The sequence below is a fragment of the Abramis brama genome (assembly GCF_963993115.1).
Source record: "Abramis brama genome assembly, chromosome: 6".
NCBI lineage: Eukaryota > Metazoa > Chordata > Actinopteri > Cypriniformes > Leuciscidae > Abramis > Abramis brama.
In genome coordinates, this window is record NC_139968.1 from 41,089,695 (window position 1) to 41,117,379 (window position 27,685).

At 38.4% G+C, this 27,685-nt stretch overlaps 2 protein-coding genes and 1 pseudogene across 3 annotated transcripts in view; 1 reads left to right on the forward strand and 2 right to left on the reverse strand.

Annotated features, from left to right (window-relative positions):
• Nucleotides 1–1,011, forward strand: part of LOC311085936 (GTPase IMAP family member 9-like) — a 1,572-nt pseudogene extending 561 nt beyond the window's left edge. The window contains exon 1 of the transcript in view: nucleotides 1–1,011. This exon is cut by the window's left edge and continues 561 nt beyond it. The product of the transcript in view is annotated as a GTPase IMAP family member 9-like (transcript).
• A 2,224-nt stretch (nucleotides 1,012–3,235) lies between these two features.
• Nucleotides 3,236–27,685, reverse strand: part of LOC311085937 (uncharacterized protein) — a gene marked incomplete at its 5' end in the record, with an annotated part of 49,791 nt that continues 25,341 nt past the window's right edge. Inside the window, 3 exons of the mRNA XM_084118556.1 lie at nucleotides 3,236–3,353; nucleotides 3,453–3,596; nucleotides 3,686–3,982. Coding sequence (XP_083974682.1) covers nucleotides 3,337–3,353; nucleotides 3,453–3,596; nucleotides 3,686–3,982 — 458 coding nt within the window. The remainder of the gene's footprint in view (nucleotides 3,354–3,452; nucleotides 3,597–3,685; nucleotides 3,983–27,685) is intronic.
• LOC311084230 (uncharacterized protein) lies at nucleotides 4,206–6,384 on the reverse strand. The gene is made up of 4 exons (XM_084116148.1): nucleotides 6,297–6,384; nucleotides 5,611–5,934; nucleotides 5,046–5,345; nucleotides 4,206–4,495 (listed from the first exon to the last, which is right to left on the reverse strand). Exons 1-4 carry the CDS (start codon nucleotides 6,352–6,354, stop codon nucleotides 4,461–4,463), a joined length of 717 nt encoding a protein of 238 aa, XP_083972274.1. The 5' UTR covers nucleotides 6,355–6,384; the 3' UTR covers nucleotides 4,206–4,460.

Below are 27,685 nucleotides of genomic sequence, written 5' to 3' on the forward strand. Positions count from 1 at the left end.
GCGAACACAAACTCCCGTTACACACTAGAAATGATGCAAGAGACCGAGAGGAGGGCAGAGAAGGAAAAGAGAGAAGAGGAGGAGAGGAGAGTGAGAGAACGTCAAATGATGTTAGACAGAATCAAACGAGAGTCAGACGAGAGACAGAGATGCGAGTAAGGATAGAATATGACCAGGAGAAACAGGACAAAGCTGGGAAGAGGGAGAAAGACCTGTTCTTTAAGCAGATAAAGCTGAAATATGTCTGTGTAATTATGGTTTTTGCTGTGGTGACGGGAGGTGTTTCGGTGTGGAAGGAAGACTCTTCACGTGGATGGATGTTCACTAAGGGTTTCTTTACTGGAGGATCAGCATCAACTGCAGGAGTCTTGATAGGGAATCTCTGGAGATTGATGTTGAAGAGTCAGGTAATCCGCTCATTTTCTCATGAGCATCCCAGCGCTGTTAGACAGTTATTGCTGAAGACAGGAGGTGTTGTGTGTGGTTTATCAGCCGGAGCTGTGATTGGTCACATTATAGGAGGAAATGAACTTCCTGTTACAGCATTAGCAGGATTAGCTGGAGCTGCCGGAGCTTTTGCAGCAATACAGTGAAGATGCTGATGATTTACAGCCGGAAGTTAATTTTGTTGTCAAATTAACAACAATTAATATTAAATCTGCCGTATGCAACTTTTTTAGTTAAAAATCAACAGAAATCAGTTATTAAGCAAGACATTAGTGTTCAAAACTGTCTCCATACCCTGATTTGCAACTGTAAGCTTGTAATAATGATTTATAATTTGAATTGTCAGAATCTGTTTTGTGTAGAATTTATGTAATTTTTCAGTTCAATGTCTTTTGTTTTTGCATGGTTACATAATATCAGTAAACAGAAAGAAGAAATATGGTTACTATATGCTGTGTATGTGGACAAGAGTTATTTACAGTTTAAACTTTATCTTGATGGCTTGCTGATTCATTTATGTAGTTTAGTCTCTGATGATGTGGTTTTAAGAGCAGTAAAGATCATTTTTTAAAGGCTTAGATAAATATTTTTCTTGGTTAAAGTGTGTTCAAAGAGAGAAAAGTCCCTGAGATGGAGAGATAATGATGATGATAGCCTATATAATATATGTATACCACAGATACCGTTTGTACTTTTATTACTGTGGATTGATGTTCACATCAGTGTATCTTAATAAAACTGATCTAATATCCATGCATGGATTTGTGTGCTTCTGAATATTTATACTTGCAGTTAAGTTTTAGAGCCTAAAGAACAGCCTTAGAAACATTTAATACATACCTTCAATAATATCACCCTTAAATCATTAATGTATTGGTTTATTTCAGTAACCCATGAAACTCCACATGAACAATGAAAATATTAATATGATACATTTATTTAACATTAATGGAACACATCAGGACTATTTCTTTAGAAATCTAATATTATAAGCTGAGCCTGCTTAAATGCTGTGGTGTGAAGAGAGGTGTTAATAATGTGAGTAAGTGCAGGTATAACTGAAGAAGAAATGGCCTGAAGGAGGTGAGTGGGGATAGGATCAAGTGATAGGATCAAAGTTTGAGTGGCCAAAGACTCTCCAGGGATCACAGATGGAGAATTGCAGAGATTAATTGAGTCTTGGGGGTCAGAAAGCCTAAAAATCCTCCAGAAATAAACTCCAGCATATTCAGTTGTCAGACACGACTGGATCTTAAAAAGGGACCGGATTCTATGGTCAGATGAAAAAAAAAAAGGGCTTTTTGGCAGCAAACCCACCAGATTGTGTTACATCTCGTGAAAAGGGCATTATACCACCCCTTTAAGTTACCTGTTGTTTCTATGGTGTGAATTACGGTTAGAGATGTGTAAGATCTCTGTTTAAAAATAAATAAAAAAAATCGCGGGACTTGCTTGTCTTTGTCCAACTGTGAGAAAGCACACAAAATATGTATTAATTTCCCACTGACAAACTGTGGTGTAAAACACTGCATATTTAAAAGTTGCCGCTTATAACTTTGATAATGGCGCATTGGCACTTGCTCCCTTCTTTGCAAGCTAACGTTACGCGCAGTAGCGTTACTGGGCTGGTTATTCTTCAAGCCTGAAGCCTGGAGCCTGAATAGTATTTAATATTCTTTCAGGTATGATCTAAGTGTATGTATGTCCCGTTCCTGTTTATGGGTTCTTACTGTATCGGGAGAGGTGTTCTTCTGAATACGAGTCTGCATACTCGTGTGAGGGGGATTTGAAAAGCTACAGCAGTTTTTCAGTTTTGATTGTGAGGCAGAAGCATCGCCCGCATGTGTGCTCACATTAATAAAAAGCCTGAAACCCATCAAGTGAGTCTTATTAATTCTTCTGATCGCTATAATATGAACAAGTTAGAGTTCATGGGAATGCTGCTTTCTAAAAAAGGAGATTGACCCGACTATACTGAAAGGGTTCATGCTGTGGTTTGAAGAAGTTTGCTTCACCGCTGAAGGGCTAGAGATTCACAGCTTGAGGTGAACAAGATCTGGAAGGACAAGAAAAGACCAACAAAATCCATTCAGCCATAAACTGTTGTGTCCAAAAAGAGAAATTCTGTGTTCACAATATAAAAGAAATGCCATGTTTGTTAAGAAATTCTATAGTGAGAAAGCAAACGACACTCCAATTGAACAGCAAAACCAATCAGACAGAACTAGTTGAGTCAGTGACAGCAGAAACTGAGTAAATAACTCCTGATAACATGTGAGTTCAGGGTGAGCCACTAGATGGAGGAGTTGCTCCTCAGACGAGACCACAGAGACAAATCACACTAGAGATTTAAAGACTTTATCATTCCCTGTTGGAGGAAATGGAGCATCGATATGTTGTGTTTATGCGTTTCACTGTGATCTCAAAGTATATTATAATGTGTCCCAAATCAGTATTTTCTCAGGTTAAAGGAGTCTTAGGTTTGTTATAGAGGAACAAAAAGAAAATGAACGAGCTAATAATGTAAACATTTACCAATAATGTTTTAAAAAATGTTTTAATAATGTTAAAATTATGTGTGGCACACTGCTGAACTCTTTAAGTGTACACAAAGTCTGTATTCCTCCAGGAAGCGCTCGACATAATAAATGCAATACACCATGGAGAGACTCATGAACTACAAAGTGAAAAACTTTATTGATAAAAGTAAGCAAATACATACTGTATGACAAATATACAGCAGAAGAAAAGTGAGATTTGTGTGTCTCTTTTTTAAAAAATCTGACACTGAAAGAGAGCAGAATCTGAAATAATCATCAGTATTTATCATGACAAAAACACAAAAACAAAAATCAAATTTGAAGAACCTTTAAAGTTCAGCGTTCTGCTTTAGATTTCAATACTTCCTGAAAAAGATGAACATATAGAGCCATAAATAAATAAATCTCACAAATAATAATATATGCAAAATCAGTTTGTGTGAAATGACATCATCAATCATGTACCTGATGTGTGAATATGTGCTTGATCTCGTTCAGCTCTTCTGGATCTGATGTCATAAACCACAATAATGACAGTAGCCACACCCACTAGAGCAGAGAGGACCAATCGGATCACAGCTTCAGTAGGACCACAACAGTGGACAGAGTCTGAGGAATAAACACATCAAACTGAGATCAGATCAGCCAATAAACACTAATATCATCGCTGACATCAACTAATATCAGCTCTGTCGTACCTGCACATGTGTGACAGAGTGTGTTGATGTCCAGATGTGTGGTCTGGTTGCTGATGGGATTGTTCAGCACACAGCTGTAGGTGTTTTTATCCTGATATTCCACCTCCAGAGGTAGAGAGAGACTGATGCTGAGATCAGACGCACTGATGCTGGACAATACACTGATTCCTGCGTACCAGGAGAGAGTCACATGACTCACATTCACCACTGATGAACACACCAATGAACATGATGATGATGAAGATGATGAAGAACAGTGTGAAGAGTTACTGCTGATGACAGGAACAGGCAGACGAGCTGGAAAACATGAGAGAATAAAGATAAATGAGGACGAATGAAGATATTCAAAGATGATCAAAAGTAGAGCATTTAAAACAATCTGAAATAGAAAGTTAAATACAAACCTAAACCATTTTAACAATAAAACAACATGTTGACAACAGAATGATAATATACTTGTCTAAATGTAGACTTTAAAAGCTGTAATAAATACAACAAGTGATAATTAACTCACTAAAGACAGTGAGGCTGAACCTCTTGATCTCACTGTTGATCAGTAGTTTATAATCTCCAGCATGTTCAGTTGTGGTGTTTGTGATGGTCAGAGATCCAGTTTGATTGTCCAGCTTCAGTCTGTCTCTGAATCTCCCATCAAGAACATCATCATATACAGTGATGCCTTTGGGGCGTTTATTGATTCCAGTTATTAAAGTGGTTTCAGGTCCAAACAACCACAAAATCCGAACACCATCCATCATTTCAGTAAGATCAGAGTCTAGACTGAATCTCCCTCCATCACTAAGTTTTCATCTGTATCACCAAAAACACACACACAGAACAAACAGAAACAGGGTGTGTCAAAGATTAAGACTTTTAAATGACTTCATGATAGTTAACAAAATTAAATAATGTACAATTTCAAGTGAATAATATCTGTAACGAGGTGGTCAACTGAAAACGAGGAGAGGATCTCAGTGCAGGGGATTTATCAATAAACAATAATAATAAGAACAAGATACAAAACAAAGAACTTAGAACTAAACACAAGTAGAACAGAACTGAGACACATGCAAACGTACATCCGTAAAAATACAACAACCACATATACATATACACACACACATACAGAGGGTAATATAAGACACCAGGGAACAATCGGAGACTAATCAACAAGAAAAACTACAAAGACTACAAACATGGCACAAAATCAGGAAATAAGTCAAACTTCCAAACCAGATAGAAAGAACATATGAGAGTATTATGCAACAAAACAGACAAAAAAGCAGCAAAATAGTGTGTGGATTAATAATTGCATCTTTAAACTAAATATTTAAACAGTTGAAAGTGATATTTAACTCACCATAGACATTGAGACTGAAAATCATCCTCTTATAGTTAATCTCTAGTTCATAATTGTCTGTGTCTCTGAATATGGTGTTTGTGATGGTCAGAGATCCAGTTTGATTGTCCAGCTTCAGTCTGTCTTTGAATCTCCCATCAAGAACATCATCATATACAGTGATTCTGTCGGCCCGTTTATTGATTTCTGCTATTACAGTGTTTTCAATCCTCCACTGAATCACATCATCATCCTTCATTTCAGTAAAATCAGAGTTTAGAGAGACTGAATCTCCCTCCTTCACTGACACTGACTCCAGTCCTGAATCATCAACACACACACACACACACACACACACACACACACACACACACACACACACACACACACACACACAGAACAAACAGAAACAGGGTTCGTCACAGATTAGGACTGTTATTTGAAGGTTTACTAAAGTAAATAGTTTGAAGTTTAAATTTTAAGTTAACATTATCATAAAACAACAGAAACAAAATGGAGTTTGGATTAATAATTGTATGATGTGCTGATTAAAATATAAAACAGGTGAAACTGATATTTAACTCACCACAGTAGACAGCAAGAGTAAAAGGCTTGATCACACTGTTGATCTGTAGTTCATAAACTCCAGCATGTTCAGTTCTGATGTTTGTGATGATCAGAGATCCAGTTTGATTGTCCAGCTTCAGTCTGTCTCTGAATCTCCCATCAAGAACATCATCATATACAGTGATTCTGTCGGCCCGTTTATTGATTTCTGCTATTAAAGTGTTTTCATCTCCAAACCTCCACTGAATCACATCATCATCCTTCATTTCAGTAAGATCAGAGTTAAGAGTGACTGATTTTCTCTCCCACACTGGCACTGATGTTACTGCATCACCAAAAACACCTGAAGAAGTTTTCACAGAGTAAAGCTTTAAAATCACTTAATGTTGGTTTGATGAAGATTCACTAAAATCCTTGTAATCATTCAAATGTGAAATAGATTTATACAGAAAAATAAACTCAAAATAAATAATTTTACTACAACTAAGACTAATGCTGTTGGGTATTTAAGCTTCATATTTAATTAATATTCACAATCACTAATAACTGAATACCTTGAAAAACTTTAAAATCAAACTTGACCTCACATTTACGTCTATGAGCATAACAATGAATGTTAATCCTCTCAAACTAATTTAACCAGTATTTTTTACATGGTAACAAAAAAGAAAAAACTGAAGCCATAAAAACACATTTAAAACTCACCATCCAGACGCCACAAACACAAACAGAGCAAAACTAATTTCAGAAACATTTTCTTCATCTGTTCACTGAAAAGCCCACGATAGTAACTCTTAAGATGTCTGAAACACTCAGATTGATCTGAAACACGACTGAACTGATATTTATCTGGTCGTGACCTCAGTCACAGTTTCCGTTCACATGTCCGTCTCCTTTAACATCATGAGAATCAACAAGCTTTTGCTGATCTTACATTTTCAAATGAATTCTGGCCCTGTATGAAAACTAATAGCAGAAGAGAGAAATATATTTGATTAGATTTTTTTTTATTTTATCTACTGGTGTGTTATTAGTGTTAGCTGTCAATCATATTCAATAATTTTGATTAAATAATAATAATAATAATAATAATAATAATAATAATAATAATAATAATTTTGCTAAATTTATCAAATATATCAAGTATAGCTGACTCCAGAAGTTTGCCAAATTCTTTGTGTAGAGCACTCATAAACATACTCATTTGTTATTGTCCTCGAAGGCTTAAACAAAGCCAATCTCACACATGAACCTCCTCAAATACAGACAATCTATTAAATGCCCGACCAGAGAGGAGTATTTGGGACACTCTGACCACAACATGGTCCATCTGATTCCTGCATACAAACAGAAATTAAAACTATCCAAACCTATTGTGAAGACATGAAAGCAGTGGACCAGGAAGGCTATGGAGGATCTTCAGGCACACTTGGACTGTACTGACTGGGATGTATTCAGGACTTCTACCAACAATCTGAATGAGTACACTGAGGCTATGACAACATACATACGCTTCTGTGAGTATAGCTGTTTACCAGCCCTCGGATTTGCTTCCATGGTGCTGTCAAGTACGAATTGCAGTCTGTGAGGTAAACTAAACACTATTGGCTATTTGAAAAGGGGGAGGAGCCATTCAACATGTCCCTGTTTTAGTGGAAATTACATCAACGCATCATACAAAGCTGCGTGTTCCAAGGCACTTCAGTGGGCCTTTAAGAATGGGGACAGAATCAGGTTTAGCGAGTCAAAGCACAAGTTTAGCAAGGCAGTGAAAGAAGCTATACTCTGAGAAACTACAACAGCAGTTGTAGCCAATGATTCCACTTTTGTCTGGAAAGAGCTCAGACAGATCACAAACTGCAAACCTAAAGCTCCCCACTCAGTTAACGATCTTGCATCTGGCCAACAGCCTGAATGAGTTCTGCTGTTGCTTTGAAAGAGATTGGGACAGCCCTGATGCCATTCCCTCATGGCATCGGCCATCAACTCTAGCCCATCAGCTTCACCACCCCCACCCATTGACTGTAAAAAAAAAGATGGACGACACCCCTAATCTCTCTTCCATTGGTGAAAAGTAAAGCCGCCAAAGTCCTACTATGGCACTGACATCTTGTGCTGATTTGGGACCTGCTTCTGCGCAGTAGTGAACGCTGGACCCGAGTCTGCTCAGTAGTGAACGCTGTAGTGAACGCTGGACCCGAGTCTGCGCAGTAGTGAATGCTGGACCCGAGTCTGCACAGTAGTGAACGCAGGACCCGAGTCTGCGCAGTAGTGAACGCAGGACCCGAGTCTGCGCAGTAGTGAACGCAGGACCCGAGTCTGCGCAGTAGTGAACGCTGGACCCGAGTCTGCGCAGTAGTGAACGCTGGACCCGAGTCTGCGCAGTAGTGAATGCTGGACCCGAGTCTGCGCAGCAGAGAACGCTGGACCCGAGTCTGCGCAGCAGAGAACGCTGGACCCGAGTCTGCGCAGTAGAGAACGCTGGACCCGAGTCTGCGCCGTAGTGAATGCTGGACTCCAGTCTGCGCCGTAGTGAACGCTGGACCCGAGTCTGTGCAGTAGAGAACGCTGGACCCGAGTCTGTGCAGTAGAGAACGCTGGACCCGAGTCTGCGCAGTAGTGAATGCTGGACCCGAGTCTGCGCAGTAGAACGCTTCCAGTAGTGAACGCTGGACTCCAGTCTGCGCCGTAGTGAACGCTGGACCCGAGTCTGTGCAGTAGAGAACGCTGGACCCGAGTCTGCGCAGTAGGGAACGCTGGACCCGAGTCTGCGCAGTAGTGAACGCTGGACTCCAGTCTGCGCAGTAGTGAACGCTGGACTCCAGTCTGCGCCGTAGTGAACGCTGGACCCGAGTCTGCGCAGTAGTGAACGCTGGACTCCAGTCTGCGCAGTAGTGAACGCTGGACTCCAGTCTGCGCAGTAGTGAACGCTGGACTCCAGTCTGCGCCGTAGTGAACGCTGGACCCGAGTCAGCGCAGTAGTGAACGCTGGACCCGAGTCTGCGCAGTAGTGAACGCTGGACCCGAGTCTGCGCAGTAGAGAATGCTGGACCCGAGTCTGCGCAGTAGTGAACGCTGGACTCCAGTCTGCGCAGTAGTGAACGCTGGACTCCAGTCTGCGCAGTAGTTAACGCTGGACTCCAGTCTGCGCAGTAGTGAACGCTGGACTCCAGTCTGCGCCGTAGTGAACGCTGGACCCGAGTCTGCGCAGTAGTGAACGCTGGACTCCAGTCTGCGCCGTAGTGAACGCTGGACCCGAGTCAGCGCAGTAGAGAACGCTGGACCCGAGTCTGCGCAGTAGTGAACGCTGGACCCAAGTCTGCGCAGTAGTGAACGCTGGACTCCAGTCTACGCCGTAGTGAACGCTGGACCCGAGTCTGCGCAGTAGTGAATGCTGGACCCGAGTCTGCGCAGTAGAGAACGCTGGACCCGAGTCTGCGCAGTAGAGAACGCTGGACCCGAGTCTGCGCAGTAGTGAACGCTGGACCCGAGTCTGCGCAGTAGAGAACGCTGGACCCGAGTCTGCGCAGTAGTGAACGCTGGACTCTAGTCTGCGCCGTAGTGAACGCTGGACCCGAGTCTGCGCAGTAGTGAACGCTGGACCCGAGTCTGCGCAGTAGAGAACGCTGGACCCGAGTCTGCGCAGTAGAGATAGCTGGACCCGAGTCTGCGCAGTAGTGAACACTGGACTCCAATCTGCGCAGTACTGAACGCTGGACCCAAGCAAAGTCCTTTTAGGCAAGTCGTGCCACTCGGCCGCCATCTTGGCAACGCCTCCGGACAGCTATTTTGGACTAACAAGACCAGGGCCCGTATTCATAAAGAATCTTAATGCAAAGAGTAGCTCCTAGTGACAAAATTCTAAGAAAATTCTTAGAAATGTGGGCGTTTACTCTTAAAATTAAAGAAAAACTCCTAGTAAAGAAAAAAGTAATTCAGGAAGCATCTTAACCCTTAAAAGAGGTCTTAAGGTTAAAATTGTTAGGAGCACGGATGAGGACTTTTAAGAGGCTTAAGAGTTTCTTTAGCTGAGGAGAAAATGGCAGAAAGACGAAGAGGGAGAAGAAATGTGTCGCAGACGATGGATGACAGTGAGTTAATAAGACGCGATAGATTAGATCGTGCAGGGATCATGTTTGAGACTGATCTTATTAGAGACACGCTAATATCTCCGACACAGCGCAGAAATGCCATAGCGCCTGAAATGAAAGTAATCACTACATTACGATATTTGGCAACTGGGAAAATTCCATGTTTGATACATTAAACCAACATTCAAACCACCACTTAAATAGACACACCAGCAATCAGTGTAACTGGGAAGAGTGGAACAATTTTTATCATTCTAAGCCAATCAAATACCATATAGGAAATCAACAGCATGGTAAATAAAAAAAGGATTTATATACACATATATAATGTGTGTGTGTGTGTAAGAGAACGATCAAATAGGAAAAATTACGCATGCAAGTTCAAAGTGGAGGCTTAGAATAGACCCTATACTTAAAATCACTTTTTTTTTTCCTTCTTGGACAACCAGCCAATCACAGTCTTCAAAAGATTGTGTCATACATAGCAACGGGGTCAGCCCCGCCTCCTCACTAAGATAAAAGTCTTTGGCTGCGTTCGAAACCGCATACTTCCCTACTATTTAGTATGGGAAAAAGAGTAGGCGAGCGAAAAAGTATGTACGAATCCAAAAGAGTAGGCGAGAATTACCTGGGCGACGTACTAATTATCGCGAGATTCGGACTTAAGTGCGTTCGAATATGCCTACTTTCCTACTATATAGTAGGCGAAAACAGTACGTGAAGGAAGCAGTACGTTCGAAACATCGATATTCATAAAAGAGTAGGCGAGAAGTTCCCGGATGGCTTACTGATTCTGGACAGATTTTTGAGTGCTCAACCGATGGATACTCTTCTATCCCAGGAGGCCACGCGAGAGGATACGTCATAAAAAAGAAGAAGAAGGATAGGTCATACTCGAACGTGACGGAAAGGATGACGGACGAGACTGTTTTCAAATGTGAGTTTCACAAATCAAATGATCGCATGTGTTGAACTACTGTACAGTAAACTGTTGAATTGTTGAAGGTGTAAAGACGCTATATATTTGTGATTTTGCTGTAAATCACATTTTATTATGGGATAGGATGAGCAGCTTACATATAGCTAACAGAGAAGCTCCAGTAAGGACACATACGTCTCCAAAGTGGATTTGCATACATTTTAAACCGTATACATCTTAAATACAATTACTAAATGTCTATTTAATATCTGGCAAGAAACTCTTCTATAAGAATTGCAGATTACTACGTCTAATAGACATGAAATAGGCATCTGAGTGATGTGTGCTATTATGTAGAACCAATCTATAAAGTAACTAAACATAAGTTATCTATTTTATTTGTCCATTAGTACTGTTGATAAATTAAGGAACATTTATGTAGGATAAAAGGTTAAAACAACCTCAACATGTAAATGTAGTGTTGAGCTCATAAATCACAGAGGTATGTGAGTCTCATGAAGCTGAATGCTGCCATCAAAGGCTTTGTGACATTACAGAAATGAATAACCACAACTATTTAAATATTAAGTTGTAGTTTATTTAAATTATTGTAATTTCAAACTGAGCTACTACAGCACTTTTCTGATTCTTGATTTCTGTGCATTTGCTGCACAGCTGTTGTGGTGGAGCAGGACCTGCAAGGAAAGATGATGGCGGCATTTGTGGAAAAAAAGCATTTTTGTCTTCTAAAAATAATGACTGCTTTTGTGTTATGTTTGTGCATTTTTGCAGCATCTGAAATGTCAGCAGACTGGTGTGAGTACTGAGGATGAGGAGCCCAGAGCTGAATCCTGGAGATGGTGCCATGGATGAGACCCTCCATCACTCCACCTGCCCTCATGAGACCCTCCACCTGCCCTTACGAGACCCTCCACCTGCCCTCATGAGACCCTCCATCACTCCACCTGCCCTTATTGCCTCAGATTGTGAAGCACAACACATCACGCAACAACCTCCGGCACGAGGGAACGGCTCACCTCGGGCGGTCAGCTGATTCATCAGAATAAAGCCGCAGAATGGGAACCACTGTGTTGAGACGGGAGAAGGATGTGGGGTTCAGCGCCTGTAGTCTACATACATGATTGTAGTTTGAATAAAGCTTTGTTTCATGTGTTGACTTGTATATGCATTTGTTTATTGTGTGATGGTGACTTTGATTCATTCTTTAACTAATTTATTAATATTTCTCATTGTTGTCAGTAAATAAAATACAATTAATTCATGCTTTATTTATTGTTTGAATGAAAATGTAGGTATGTTCGCTATATACACATCTAGAGTGTATTCATGCATAGCTATTTCAAATGACATACATTACATTTTGTTTGTTTTATTGAATTATATCATTTTCAGTAAAAAGTAATATAATTAATTGGTCAGCATTTATCGTTGTTATTATTGTATGTTTTAGGGTGGGATAGCAATGCAATTCGTTCTGGGGTAATATTAATTTTTAATAATGATACTTAAATTTTTCGAGTATAAAATCAACAGTTTTCTCCAATCTTCGCACAGCAGCCCTTTGTGCAGACATTACAAACGCTGAGGAAAACCGTTCTAGGTAGGGCTGTCGAGTTACTGATGTTATGAGGTATATGTGTATATATATCTATCTATCTATAGGCCTATATATATGTATATATATATATATATCATTCATGGGTTTGCAAACATGAGATTTTATACACAGGAAAAAACCTATAAGGTTGAATATCTAAATATATATTTTCTTAAATAATTAATTATATAATACATTTAAAAAATGCATTTTCTGTTATTTATAGGCCTGAGGGATGAAACGAGAGTTAAATTTAACAAGAAAAAGAGGAAAACATAAAGCAGTAAGCCACTTTTGCTTATGGATATAAAATAAAGAAATTAACAACATTTAAGAGATGACAATTTTGGGATTTCGTAATAAAAATAAATATCGTTAAGGATAAAACGGTGGGTCACATTTGTAGGGTATAAGAACTTAAATCAACCCTAAATGTACTCACAAAATAAATGGGCAGCAGTTTCTTCAAAAAGTCCACAAAAGGAGCAAGTTTAATCAATATTATGATATTTACAGACAGATTAATTAAACGTGTCGTTCAAATCTTTTAAGTTGTTGCGCTTGTGATAACGCGTCGTAGGTCACATGATAACGTAAACATGGCAGATGTCCGGTTCTCATTCATACTCAACGAGATCTGGCTATAAAGTACCTACTCTTTTAGCGCTCGTTAAGTAAGTACTTATTGAAATTAAGTACCTACTCATTGAGTATGCGGTTTCGAACGCAGCCATGGTCTTTTCCTTACTCAGAGTTGCTCTCAGATCGGTCCCGAATCGCTCTTAAGCTAAGACTCCTACGTAAAAGTTTTTAAGCTAAATTAAGAGTTTTCTGAGAGGATTCTTAGATTCTTTATGAATACGGGCCCAGGCTCCTATCTAAATGAATGGGCAGAGAGTCAGAACTGCACTTTCACTGGTCACCGGGACATAAAAACTGCATGTATAGAAACAGCAGTAAAATATGATAAAAATCGCTGAAAAAGTTTGATGACTTTGCCCCAAAATAAGGTTTAAAACGCCTTTTCCCCCACAGGTTATACTTTTACTACGAATGCGCAAGGGTTCACGACACCAACTTCATTTACGTCTCTATCCAGTATGCCGGTGTTGTGCAATATTCAATGTCAATATTGTTCTCCATTATTTAAATATAAGCAGGTTTGCACTTTATCAGTAATAACAATGTATTGTATAGATCAGTTGTTTTAACTATTCATTAAAATGAATCGGTTCAAAGGAGTCATTAGTTCGCGAATTGGACGTGTCATACGGTTGTGTGATTATCCCAGCAGTTAGGACATGGACATCCCACAAGGTTAGTGTCAACACAGAAAATATTACATTACTGGATAGTAGGGCTGGGCGATATATCGCATGAGATTGTTATGCGCATCTCGTCAGTAAAGCCGGTTCCTTGATTAGTAGTAAATCGCCATCACCTGCTTTCAGATGGAGCGGCATTTACAACACAGTGCCGTAGTTAACTGACAAGCTGAGCCATATCGCATTAATTATCGCGACGTGTCGCATGGATGGTGTCTGAGGAGTTAAAGAATTGTGTTGGACAGTTAGCTGAGGTATTCACGAGTATCTTCAACCTGTCCTTATCGCAGGCAAGAGTCCCTGTAGTGCCTGAAGTCATCTATCATGGTACCAGTACCAAAGAAAACAAACATCAGCAAGTTGAATGATGAATCAGCCTACAGAGTGGAAGTACAGAACTTGGTAAGCTGGTGCTCAGATAACAACTTGATCCTCAACACAGAGAAAACCAAGGAGCTACTGTAATTATCGATTTTGGGAGATCACAGAAGCTGGAATAAGCTCCAGTATTTATCAACGGAGAGAGAGTGGAGAGAGTGTCCAGTTTCAAGTTTCTGGGCTCATACATCTCAGATTCAGATTCAGATTCAGATTATTTTATTTAGTGCCATGTCAGCATTCAAAGCTATGTTCATGGCAAAAATTAATTTAATAAATTTTTGACTTTCTAACTGCTCTGTAACTTAACTGTTTTGTAATTAGGGTTGGGTACCGAGACCCGACGTAAACGGTAGGTACCAGACCGAATAAGAACGAAACTTTCGGTGCCTGACGTTTTTTACCGCCCCCTATAGAACATCTCGCGGCACGAATGATCCAATAATAAAACATCTCCAGTAAACCAGCAGAGTGAGCATTAATTTAGTTCGTTTGTTAAATAAGAGGCGATCTAGCGCTGAAATGCGTTTTTTAAATCAAGTGATCAAAGTGCTCGTTGCCGCTGCGATCAGTGGCGCGGATATAGTGTTTTCTCTTGTGGCTCGCGCACACCGCACTGTCACTCGGACGCGCGCTTCGTTGCGGAGATCGATCTATTTATGAGGCGCCGTCTATATGATTATGTGCGCGGAGAGTTTGTGTGTGTGTGTGTGTGTGTGTGTGTGTGTGTGTGTATGTGTGTGTGTGTGTGTGTGCTCGCGTCTCAGATGAGTATGCGCGGAGAGTTCCGCGCGTCTCGTGTGTGTAGAGTTTGCGTGTTTGTGCGTGAGCGACTTTAGATGTGATGTTGAGCATTTCATATTAGTTTGAGCATTCAGCAGTATACATGTATGACTACTTAGTAGGCCTATGTGTATGCAAGGGTTTCATATGTGCGTGAATGAAGTTTGATTTAAAGGGATACTCCACTTTAAAATGAAAATTCTGTCATCATATACTCACCCTTCCATAGTATTTTTTTTCCTACTAGCCCATGGAAGTCAATGAGACCAGAAACTGTCTGGTTACTGATATTATTCTAAATATCTTCCTTTCTGTTCAGCAGAAGAAAGAAATTCATACAGGTTTGAAACAACATGAGGGTGAGTATATGATGACAGAATTTTCATTTTAAAGTGGAGTATCCCTTTAAGCCCTAGACGACGCCTATCTATTCATTCTGGTGAAATCACAAAATATAATGGACACAAAGTGTCCCTGCTTGATATACAACCACTGATGAGCATAATCGTAAAAAAAAAAAAAAAAAAAAAAATACGAATGCGGATTAGAACCCAAAACCTCTGACACGCCTGACTAAAGTTCAAGTTCAGCTGCCAGTGTTCCTCTTCGGATAAGTCTAATATTTGAATGCCAACTGCAAATCTTGCATATCAAGTATGAAGTATATCAATATCAAGTATATTTATATGAGGCTATACTGTGTGTGTTAAATATTTCTGCTCTGTGTCAGATATTTCTCTGTTTTGTAAAAGTCATAATATGAGAAGACAAAATTTTGATGTTAACTCAAGTGTTTTCGGCTACATCAGTAGCCTTTTAAACGGCACAATTTTTCATTTAATCAGAAATCAGAAAATCTTTTTCAGAAAATCAAACACACACACACACACACACACACAGAGGTATTATTTTTTTGATAAAGTGTGTGCGGTTTAGTTTTGTTAAGTACCGTTTCAAGAACCGTTTAAGCACCGGAACCGTTTGAAAAATACCGAGTAGGTACTGGTATCGGATAAAACCCAACCGATACCCAACCCTATTTGTAATCCTTTTATTTCTGCGCCGATTTTTTTTTTATGGTTATGCATATGTTAACTACTGTTATAAACTTCTTATTTTACATTGGATTTATTATTTTTAAATAGTTATTTTATTTATTTGGTTATCTTATAGAATTGTATTGCTTAGTATAATACTTTTATTTATCGAATTATTGCATCTAGTGAAGAAGCTGCAAATGTAAAATTTTGTTGGACGGGGGGGGGGGGACAGTTTGACGCACACAATGACAATAAAGAAATTAAATCATTCATTCAACCAATACGTTTAAAATAGCTGACTGATTCAGGGACAAAGCCAGTGATTGAATTTATTAACGAGTCATTCACCTGATTCATTCAAAAAAGCACATTCATTCAGTAATAAAACACCACTCCGTGTTATTCGGAGAAGACAGACGACTATTCTGTAGATTTGTTTGGGACTATATTCATGGAAAACAGAGCAAAAACAGACAATATTGTGTCTAAAATGTAACTCGGTGTTTAAATCAGTGTTTGTAGAACTGTTGCATAATATCAATATCACATTTGCAATCGTGCTGATGTTCAGGAAAAAAGCACTCTTTCTCATGCGATATTGCTTAACACGGTCATATGACGCAAGCATAAAAAGATATGAAAAGTCAAACAGATATTTTATCCTCACATCTTAGTGGTCAGTCTAACTGCATTATAATAGGCTATCGTGCAGTAAAAGCATGTACTTTTTAATGCGCAAGTGCAGGATTTATCGTACTTGAGAAAAAAAAATGCTATTTTGCAAACTATTGACACACACAGCAACCAAACATCCAGCAGAAGCTGTTTATCCACCCGACATATCAAACAATTTTTTTTACAGATAAAACAAACAGGAAAAATATTGCAGGGTCCATTTATACTCAAAAACCAGTGAATAACATTACATATTTATGACATTTAACATTTATAACATTTACATTTATATTTATGTTTGCATGCATTGTTACAACAAAATTCATGAGTGAATGTTAATGAGATAACACAGTAACCTGAAAATTATTTGATTTATTTTGAGAAATGTGCATTTGGTTACCTGAGAGATTTGTTGTTTGGAATATCTGGGTTTACAACATGATCTCTGTTTTATGATTGCAGACTTTGGTATTTTGTCAAATCTGAGCAAAATAACCCTCTAGTTGAAACATGAGTTTACCTTGGTTTTTCTTCCAAAGAAACTGAGAAGTGTAAAGGCCTGGATCAATGTTTCCTGAAATTCAAGTATGACGAGCTCACACAATTCTGTATACTATGTTTATAACAGTGACATGGCTTAGAAAAAACGTCAAAAAAATTGACATTGTAGTGAACCAACATCTCAAACAAAGAGCCTGTGAAGCGTTGAGCGCCTCCTGCTGGATGACCCTGTGATGACGCACTTCCACAGTTTTTAACATCCTACATCTATCAGAAAAATAATGTACAATTATAATGTTACAGGCCCAGCTGATAAATTAACTGATGCCTGTAAAACAGGATTAAAGAAAAGAAAGCTGCGTCTGGTCTTTCACAGCTGCTCTGCTGATATTTTTATTTTAACAACCAGTTAATTTCAGTTACACACAATTGCTTTTAAAGCATTACTTCGCATTCCTTAGTGTCTCTCTTCTATCACAGTGTCAAAATAAATCAAACAGTGCCTCCTTTCTTCATTTCACCTTCTCTAGTTAACATTTGAGCAGACTTCTTATAAACAGGAAACAGCAATATTGACCAACACCATGATAATAAGTGTGCATTTACTCATAATATTCAATGCAAGTATGTTTTTTTTTCATGCTGTATTTGCTTCTTAAAACTAATTCACTCTTATATCGCCCATAGGACACACAGATTCAGCGCTTCTACACTTTCCTCAGAGTCTGATCACGTGACTAGTAAACGCGCCAAACGCGATCACAGAGTGAGCTTCCAAGAGATCTTTAACGCCATTTATTAACTCTTTAACACGAACAAATAAACATTTTGTAAGCCCAAAATAAGTAATACAGCACTATAGCTAAATACAATCCTCACTGGGGCATATTAAATCATTTTCTTCATGTTAGCGTGAACATCATAAATCAAGAAAAACAGCACGTCCTCAAACTGCTTCACCAATAACAGTTTACATTCACTGGACATTGTAATAGTGCAATCACTGCTCTTTTTAAATGGTTTCTCTTTTTATTCCCGTGTTTTTACCTGTAAAGCAGGATAAAGTCAGAAGAGCAGGAGAGTCGTGTCTGGTCAGTCACAGCTCCTCTGCTGATATAAGGACGCATGCGCAGTGCGCGATCTTTATTCTCTTTATTTATTTATTTTTGTCCATGTAGTTCGATGAACATTCGTTTTCGTTAATTTACACATTAGCTCTGCATAAAGAAAATAAAGAAGCGTAATCAGTGAATAACAATACTCAGAAAAAAACAGCCTAATTGTGTAGGCCTACTTTGTGTATCACATGACACTATACATTGTTATATTACCTTGGCTTTACGAAACACAAGTAAACATTGCTGTGAGGGTGTTTCTAATACAGATGCTGCGGGAGTGACGGTGAATTACACATATTTCTCTCTTCTGACTCAATCTAATCAATCTGTCTATATTTTCTATATGCTGAAATCTCCTCCAGGAGGCGCTGGACATAATAAATGTAATAAAACATGGAGAGACTCTTGAACCTCAGAGTAAGAAAACTGTTTGCTTCCCCATTACACCTGGCCTCTCTTGCTCTCTGATTATCTATATACCTTAAACCCATACTCCACCCAGTGTTCTCCAGTGGAACTACAACAGCCATTTGAGAGCATAATGGCTCTTACAAGAGCTTTAAAGCCTTGGCATCCATAAGTTCTTGACCAAGTAAGCCATCAATCTCATATAAAGTGCTCCTGAAAAACAAGGGCAAACAGCAGATAGAAACATTTGACATGACTCTGAGGTGTAATGATGCTTGCGGGATTTTCTGAGAGGTTTAGCTGAGCTTCTTTCTGATTTAAAAAGACTAAAGGCACAATGCATTGTTTTATTGTACTGTGCAAGCATTTTAATTGTATAGCTGTAATTTTATGGTTTCAGTTTTTTAATTTTTGATCAAATTAAGTACATATTTTGGACTACTGTTATGCCATTTTTTTTTTCTTCAGAAAAGAAAAAGAAAAACATTTGGGAATCCATTCCTCTACAAGATATAGTAAAAACTGGTCAGTGAATATTATATTATACATAAATGGGTAGTTGACGTGACGTGGCTTTTTCACCGTCACAGAAGATAAAAAATAATTTATTTCACATTTTCATCATTTAGAATACTATAAATGGTTAAACATTTTCTTGTTTTACATGAATTTGTTGTTTAAATACCTGAGTTATTTTTTATTTTTTTACAACTTTGAGCCAAATCTCAAAATCGTCCTATGGTGTGACGGTAGATAACATTATTTCATAAATATTAACTTTTATAAATAAAGAAAACAATGTTTAAACATCTTAATGAACACTCCTGGCATAATTGTGCAAGTGTCTATTTCACTAAGTGGCCATCACTTTTCCTATACATACATTTCTAAAAGTGTAGGAATTTAATAAAGTTTGTCACAGAAAAAAATGTCCTTTGGTGTTATGCAATAACCTGATATTAAGTTGGGCAATATCATGGACAACTAAATTTAGTTGAAAGACCCCATTCAAGGTCATGTGACTGAAGACCCCTATGAAGCCCATGAGCAGTGCACATGGCAAGTATTTCTCTCAGAATTGTTCAAATATTTAACTATGTTTTCAGACCACTGAATTTGTTAAGTTTTTTTGTCCTTTAGTGTGACACTCCTAAATTAAATTTTTTAATTAAAATTTGTATTTTTAACAGCAGGACTATGTAATATTATGCAAATGTATCATGCCAATTGCTAATAACAGTTCAGCTAGTATTAGCATGGTTATTAACTGCCACAAAAGCTCAAATGTCCTTTGGTGTGACAGAAAATGTCACAGGAAATGTCCTTTGGTGTGACACTTTGGCCTGTCACACCATAGGACACAGATGTCACACCATAGGACAAGACCTCCTTAAGAAGCTTTTAAAACGAATATATAAAGTTTCAACAAAAAAACAAATGTCCTCCTTTATTATTGTTACAATAATTACTATATATTCTGACTCTTTTTATGCAATGACTATCTTTGTCCTTTAGTGTGACGTTTTGTCCTATGGTGTGACAAACATAAAACAACAGAAAAATATACTTATTTTAAAATATCTTTAAAAAAAAGAGTCAAGTTTGGCATTAGGGGAGTTACAATAATATCTCCACTTAGATAGGTACAATTTCAAACAGTTTTGTAAGGTTGGCGAAAAAGTTTTATTGACATTCGTAGGGAAAAGTTTATCAGGTTCATCTATCCATGGTGAAAATGATTCTAATTAGTACTTTCATGTAAAATAAATATCACTTTAAGAAAATAATGTTTTAATAATGTGAACAATTCTGTCTCAAGTATTTTTTTATGTTATTTAATATAATTTCTTAGTACTTGTTAAATGTCACACCATAGGACACATTTACAGTACTGTTGAGTGAAAACGTGAAAAAAATATGTGAAGTCATTGACAAAATGAGTGACCACTACTATTTTCTGAAACTGCAGTTTTCATACTCCATAAATATATGTATTTTTTCTTAAAAAGTTATGTTTTCCATAAAAAGTACTTTTTCTTGGCCATTTGTCAACTACCCAAATACACATTTTTATTTCTTTTAAACTGATCTATCAGCAATGCTTCTGTATACTTTGAAGTATTTTGTTCCTGTAATATATACTGTATTTGTTCATTTGTTTCTTTATAGTTTCGTCCTTCCTGTTTGCGGGTCTGATAGGACTCGTAATCTTGACATGTGGTTTCTGGTGGACTTCCTAAAAATGTCTTTTTATTTTTTTATTTTATCTTGAGACTAGTTTGTTGGACTAATTGGAGCATAGACCACCTTGACAGTGGATGTAAACAACGGTCGATGTGTTGTCCGTCCGGACCATGCTTGTCTCACAGCAAAGGCAGAAACCGGCAGAGAGCAAGAAATACTGCAACTCAAGACTGAAAAAAAAGTGTGTTGGATTTACATGATTTAATTGTGTACATCGGTCCCACATGAATCAATTAAGTTAAACATAATTTGATCATGTAACTTCAACATCATGACATGAAGTAATTTTAAGTGACCCAATTAAGTAGTCACAAAGTGAATTTTAAAAGACTCCCTGAATTCGTTATTCATAATTATATATTCATTCATCCAATGAGATTTCATTTAATTCAGTGTCACACAACTGAATTGATAGATTATAACTAGCTATAGCCAGCTATACAACATATTAGCTTCTTAATTGCTAAGATTTACATGCTCTTTCAGCCAAAGCAGTTAATAGTTGATGCAAGTGCTCCACTCTTCTCCACAATGGTAACCCACAGTAATTTAAATGGTTCTAACAATTCCAATGTAATTGAACATTAAACACAATTACACACTATCAAGTCTTCCCCTTTTCTCAAAAATAAAATAAAATAAAATAACACTTAATTTCAACATGTATTCTCTCTTAATTCAGCCATATGCAAAGCATGCTGGGAACTAATAAGCACTGCCCAGTTTCAGTTAATGCAACACAAATCATTCATGTAAACCAACATAAATGGATTACATATATTTAAGGAGATTGAACACAATCAAATTAAGTTAGGACAGAATGTATAGCAATTGTGTTGCTTAAGCAAACTGCAAAATAATTGTTTTTCAGTGAATGGATATGCCACTGCAGTCGAGGACCTGTCTAGGAGCCCAAGGCAGCATTCCCGTTGCACAGGGCACCCCCAGGTTTAGGCAAGGCGTCCTCAGACCCCAGCCGGCTGACTGCTGGTGATGGAAGAGGGAGCTGAAAGTGGCAAGGCGTAGCGTCGCTCACTGTAAACTGCACCCTCTTGTGACCCAGAGAATGAGGAAATTGCTCTTTTGTTGAAGAAGTGCTGGCCGTGAGACCGGTGGTACATAAAACAAAAACAAACTCGACAAAGGATTCTCCGACCCCGGCCCTACACTGGGGGAAAGAAGAGCAGATCTCCTCATCTCTGGGTCTCTTGTCTCAGGAACGCTATTGGGTGCTATTGCCTCCGTCTGCTTTTGTACTGCTAAGAACTGCTGGGCAAAGTTCTCAGTGGACCAGCGTGGAAGATGGGGGAGTCAAGAAAGTGAACTTTGTCATGATCTCAGCCAGGTTTAACCAGACATGTCACTCCTGGACAACTAAAGTGGACATCGTTATCATGTCAGCTCCAGTTTGGATCCAGCCTATCATGAAGACTTCAGATGCCCGTGTTGGGCATGAAGAGGTATCTATGAAGAGATGACGCCAACTCCTGCGAAGATTTCAGATGACGCAAACTCTGAATCAACATGCACCAATGCTATATTTCTAAAAGTCATAATCATTTGTTAACAAACAAGTATCCATTACTTCAATGAGCTCATTGTATCTGCATTAGATTATTACATTGTTTAAATTAATACATTTTTAGCTAACTGATTTTGTAAATGTACATTTCTGAAATACTTAACTTAGACAGTTACCTCTGACAACAGATCACTCTAAATTGTACTATGGACTCATGCACTTTCTGTAAAGCTGCTTTGAAATGATATGTATTGTGAAAAGCGCTATCTAAATAAACGTGAATTGGAGTATTAGTAGACTGTCTGCTTCATATCTGCTAACACTTTATTGTGTTGGTCCCCCAACATCGCGCATGCTAAAAGGGTTAAATTATCTTGCACAGATGGACGAACGCAAAATATGATTGAAGGTGGAGGAAGACGAAAAGTGCCATCATTGCAGCCTGTGCATATGCTTCAGTTATTGTGTGTGAGAGAGATCTCAAGACTGGTGGGAATATTGTGTTCAAATAGGCTTTAACAAGGAGCAATGGGTCAGAAATTTTAGGATGAGCAAGCCAACCTTTGATATGTTGTGTTAGCCTGGCTAACGTCAGACCTCGTCTCATTGAGACGTGGTCTGGGAACCACATGTTCATTTTCTCATATTTGAGGCGTGGTTTACGAATGGCCAGAGCCGTTTAATGGCCCCTACGAATGTCTATCAAATGCGCCTGTACGTAGCTCATATAGCCAATTGTTTCAATTATACCAGATGACGTATGTAGAGCGACAGAAATTCGACGAGGAAGAAGACGATGGGTCAGAGATTTATGTGTACACGATGGCGTTCAGCGACTATTACCGTTTGTGCAAGACAAAAATGAGGGTAGAAGGTATATGGACACTCTACAGACATGTTTTTATCGAAAGTTTATCCGAGAGGTTAGCGTTATTAGGGGTGACAGTCGCACAATCTTGCTGCTCCCTCCCCGTTCTGTGATTGGTCCCCTCGCTGAGGCGAAAATCTGGTCCATGGAATCCAGGCCTATGTCCCAATGTGCATACTATCCATCCTAAATAGTATGTGACATTAGCAATTGTCAATACTATTTAGGGCAGATAGGGTGGATAGTATGCACATTGGGACGCAGGGCAGGCTGCCTAGCAGCGTCAATAAAATCGTGCTGTGCACAAGGCAGCATGGGGAAACCCAGGCTAATGTTGTGTCAACTTTTGTCCACATTCCTCTCCTATGACGACACAAAGTTTCGTCGGGCCATCCGTCCCTTTGCAGAAGCGCGTCGGGGTTTCTCTCATCATTAAACCGCGGAGACGTTGCCTAATGCCTCAGAAACAGTCGCATTGGCACATATCCGATTTATATCTGATTTATTTCCATATAAATGAGGCCTAAAACCGATCTCGAAATATCCGAATGCATGCGTTTTTAGCGCAATTTTCCACCGGACAAATTGCGATTGTTAACTCATTATTTCTGTTCTGTGCGTCTGTGCGCACCAATCTTGCACTTCTATCTACTCCTCAACCAGACCACCTAGAGACTTCGGGTTTTCGGCATTATGTTAAGGAAGGTCTAATCTCAGGAATGCACAAAAAAAATACAAGAAAAGATTTACTATCTCTTAGTGTTGTGATCCCATGAGGTGAGAAAATTGCGCTAAAACACTCACTGAGTTTTTATTACTTGTTTTCCTGTTTACACTGTCATAGAACACATCCGATCTGTGTCAAAAAATCAGAATTGGGTCACATTTCACTGACAGTGTAAACGAGGCCATTCCGGTGTGGTGAAGTGCTGAGTCCCAGCTTAGGACCCCAGTAGTATGCCTGATCTAAAGCTGTTCTCGCAATTCTTAATGTAATCAATCAAACTTTAATTCATGTAATAATATTTTATTTTCATCCTGATTATTTATATAGTTAAAGTTTAAGAAATTGGATTTTTAGGTATGTTTTGCAACATTGTTAATTGCTATTAAGCAATAAGGCATAACATACTTTATTTATTTGTTATTACAAGCATGTCCTGTCGTAATTAACTCTTAAACGGAATTATGCTTGTATCATATTTGTAATCAAAGTTTTTTATCGAAAAATATTGTAGATAGTGAAAAAAACGTTATCTCTAATCATTTCGGATATCTGTATGCTATTCTACTATCTAAGCTAACTAAAAAAAAAAAAAACACAAAGAATGACAAATGTTTTATTTCACAATCTATAGCTTCGGTTATATTTCGTTGCCTCGAGGTCGAGGATCTTTGTGGATGGAGGCAGTGCAGCAAGCCTGAAGAGTGTTTCCTGTTCTGTCAGGTGTAGGGTTGGGTATCGTTTGAATTATAATAACGATTCCAAAATTCCAATTTCGATTCTGCTTATCGATTCCGAAAAACAACAAACCTTAGATATCATTCACATTTAGTCTTACTGCAAAACATTTAATTGAAGCTGAGACAGTTCAGGGATTTTGTTTGTTCCCTCAAGGTCGAGGTTGAAAAGTGTTTCATGTTCTGTCAGGTGTAATCTAAGAGAAAAGACCAACAACTGTGGAACATTCAACCAAGTTCCATAAACTATTGTGTCCAAAAAGTGAAATGCTGTGTTCACAATATAGAAGAAATGCCAGGATTGTGAAGGAATTCATTAGTGAGAAAGCAAAGACACTCCAAGGCTGCGTTCCCGTCCACTTTTAGACACGCACTTGCGAATTTTTCTAAGCACTTCCCCAAAATGGGGGAATCCTTGCCGCCATTTTGAAGTGCGTATTTTCATGAAGTAGACGAGGGAAGTTTATATGGACAGACCCTCGAGGGAGCGAGTCTACTTCATATGTACACTTCAGGCACCTATATGTCCCACAATGCAGTACGACTGTGACGTCACCACATATCTCGTCTAATCACCACCACAACAAACAACTCTATGATATATGAATTATATATTTATTTATTTAAAACAACCCAAACACACATATATACATTTGGATGCTGCATTAAACAAATTCTTAAAGGGAAAAATGTTTTAAATAATAAATCACCTCCACAGCTGATTCCAAGTTATCAAGGGCTTAGGACGTTCCAGTTCAGCCCATTGGAGTTTCCGCCAGTAGTGGACACTCATGCAATGTAAGCCATGACGTACATCCGAGTGAACGAGACGGAGGGAAGTTAGCGAGTGAAGGGCATGACAATTTTGGACTGGAACGCAGCCCAACTGAACAGCAAAACCAATCAGACAGAACTAGTCGAGTTAGTGACAGCAAGACTGAGCAAATAACTCCTGATAACATGTGAGTTCAAGGTGAGCCACTAGATGGAGGTGTTGCTCCTCAGACGAGACCACAGAGACAAATCACACTAGAGATTTAAAGACTTTATCGTTGGAGGAAATGGAGCATCGGTATGTTGTGTTTATGTATTTCACTGTGATCTCAAAGTATATTATAATGTGTCCAAAATCAGTATTTTCTCAGGATAAAGGAGAAGCTGGGGGAAGTTGTTTGTTTATTATTGTAGAAAGAAAAAGAAAATTAATGAGTTAATAATAGTATTATTATAACATTAATTTAAAATAATGTTTTAATAATGATAAGTTTATGTGTGGAACAATGCTTAACTCTTTAAAATGTAAACAAAGTCTGTATTCCTCCAGGAGGCGCTCAACATAATACATTTAATAAAACATGGACAGACTCTTGAACCTCAGAGTAAGAAAACTTTATTGATAAAGGCAAGCAAAATACATACAGAAAATATACAGCAGTAGTAAAATGAGATCTGTCTCCGTTCACTTTTTTTGTATTAAAGAGAAATATAAACAAAGCCATTCAAATAGGATTTTAAAAAATCTGACACTGAAAGAGAGCACAAGCACAAATAATCATCAGTATTTGTCATGGCAATAACAATAGAAGAACAAAAACACACTTAAAGAACCTTTAAAGTTCAGCGTTCTGCTTTAGATTTCAATACTTCCTGAAAAAGATAAACATAGAGCCATAAATTAATAATTCTCACAAATATGCATGCAAAATCAGTTTGTGAGAAATGACATCATCAATCATGTACCTGATGTGTGAATATGTGCTTGATCTCCTTCAGCTCTTCTGGATCTGATCTCATAAACCACAATAATGACAGTAGCCACGCCCACCAGAGCAGAGAGGACCAATCGGATCACAGCCTCAGGAGGACCACAACAGTGGACAGAGTCTGAGGAATAAACACATCAAACTGAGATCAGATCAGTCAATAAACACTAATATCAGCGCTGTGGTACCTGCACATGTGTGACAGAGTGTGTTGATGTCCAGATGTGTGGTCTGGTTGCTGATGGGATTGTTCAGCACACAGCTGTAGGTGTTTTTATCCTGATATTCCACCTCCAGAGGTAGAGAGAGACTGATGCTGAGATCAGACGCACTGATGCTGGACAATACACTGATTCCTGCGTACCAGGAGAGAGTCACATGATGACCCACATTCACCACTGATGAACACACCAATGAACATGATGATGATGATGAAGAACAGTCTCTGCTGATGACAGGAATAGGCAGATGAGCTGGAAAATATGAGAGAATAAAGATAAATGAGGACGAATAAAGATATTCAAGCAGATGAAGAAGAAACATCGAGAGGAACCGAGACTATCAAAAGTAGAGCATTCAAAACAATCTGAAATAGAAAGTTAAATATAAACCTGGATGCTATAAATGTAAAAAATAGGGCTAATTAGTCATTTTAAGAAAAAAACAACATCTAAATGATAGGACTTTAGAACGACTGCAAAGCTGTACTAAATAAAACAGGTGAAACTGATATTTAACTCACTGTAGACAGTGAGATTGAAAAGAATGATTACATTTCTGTTGATCTGTAGTTCATAATCTCCAGCATGTTCAGTTGTGGTGTTTGTGATGGTCAGAGATCCAGTTTGATTGTCCAGCTTCAGTCTGTCTCTGAATCTCCCATCAAGAACATCATCATATACAGTGATTCTGTCGGCCCGTTTATTGATTTCAGCTATTAAAGTGTTTTCAGTTCCAAACATCCATTGAAACCCATGATCAGTTATTTTAAGACCAGGATTTAGAGTGACAGAATATCCCTCCATCTCTGACATTTCCTTTGTATAAAACACAACTGGAGAACAAACAGAAACAGGTTTTGTCAAGGATTAATTCTTTCAAAAACTTCATGATGGTTAACTAAAAGTAAATAATTGGAAATTTACATTTTAAATAATTAATATCATAAAACTACAGAAGCCAAACTGAGTGTGGATTAATAATTTCATTTTTTGTGGTGATTAAAAAAAAACAAACAGGTGAAACCGATATTTAACCCACCAATGCCAGTGAGAGAAAAAAATGTCTTCAAATGGTTGATCAGTAGACTATAAACTGCATCATGTTCTGTTCTGGTGTCTGTGATGGTCAGAGATCCAGTTTGATTGTCCAGCTTCAGTC

Bases quoted from the DNA above. Each gene is read 5' to 3' on its own strand.
- LOC311084230 (XM_084116148.1), bottom strand. From the start codon at position 6,354: ATGAAGAAAATGTTTCTGAAATTAGTTTTGCTCTGTTTGTGTTTGTGG. The intron at 5,935-6,296 runs GTGAGTTTTAAA...AAACTTCTTCAG, and splicing joins GTGTTTGTGGCGTCTGGATG to GTGTTTTTGGTGATGCAGTA. The intron at 4,496-5,045 runs GTGAGTTAAATA...TTGGTGATACAG, and splicing joins TTTCAGTCTCAATGTCTATG to ATGAAAACTTAGTGATGGAG.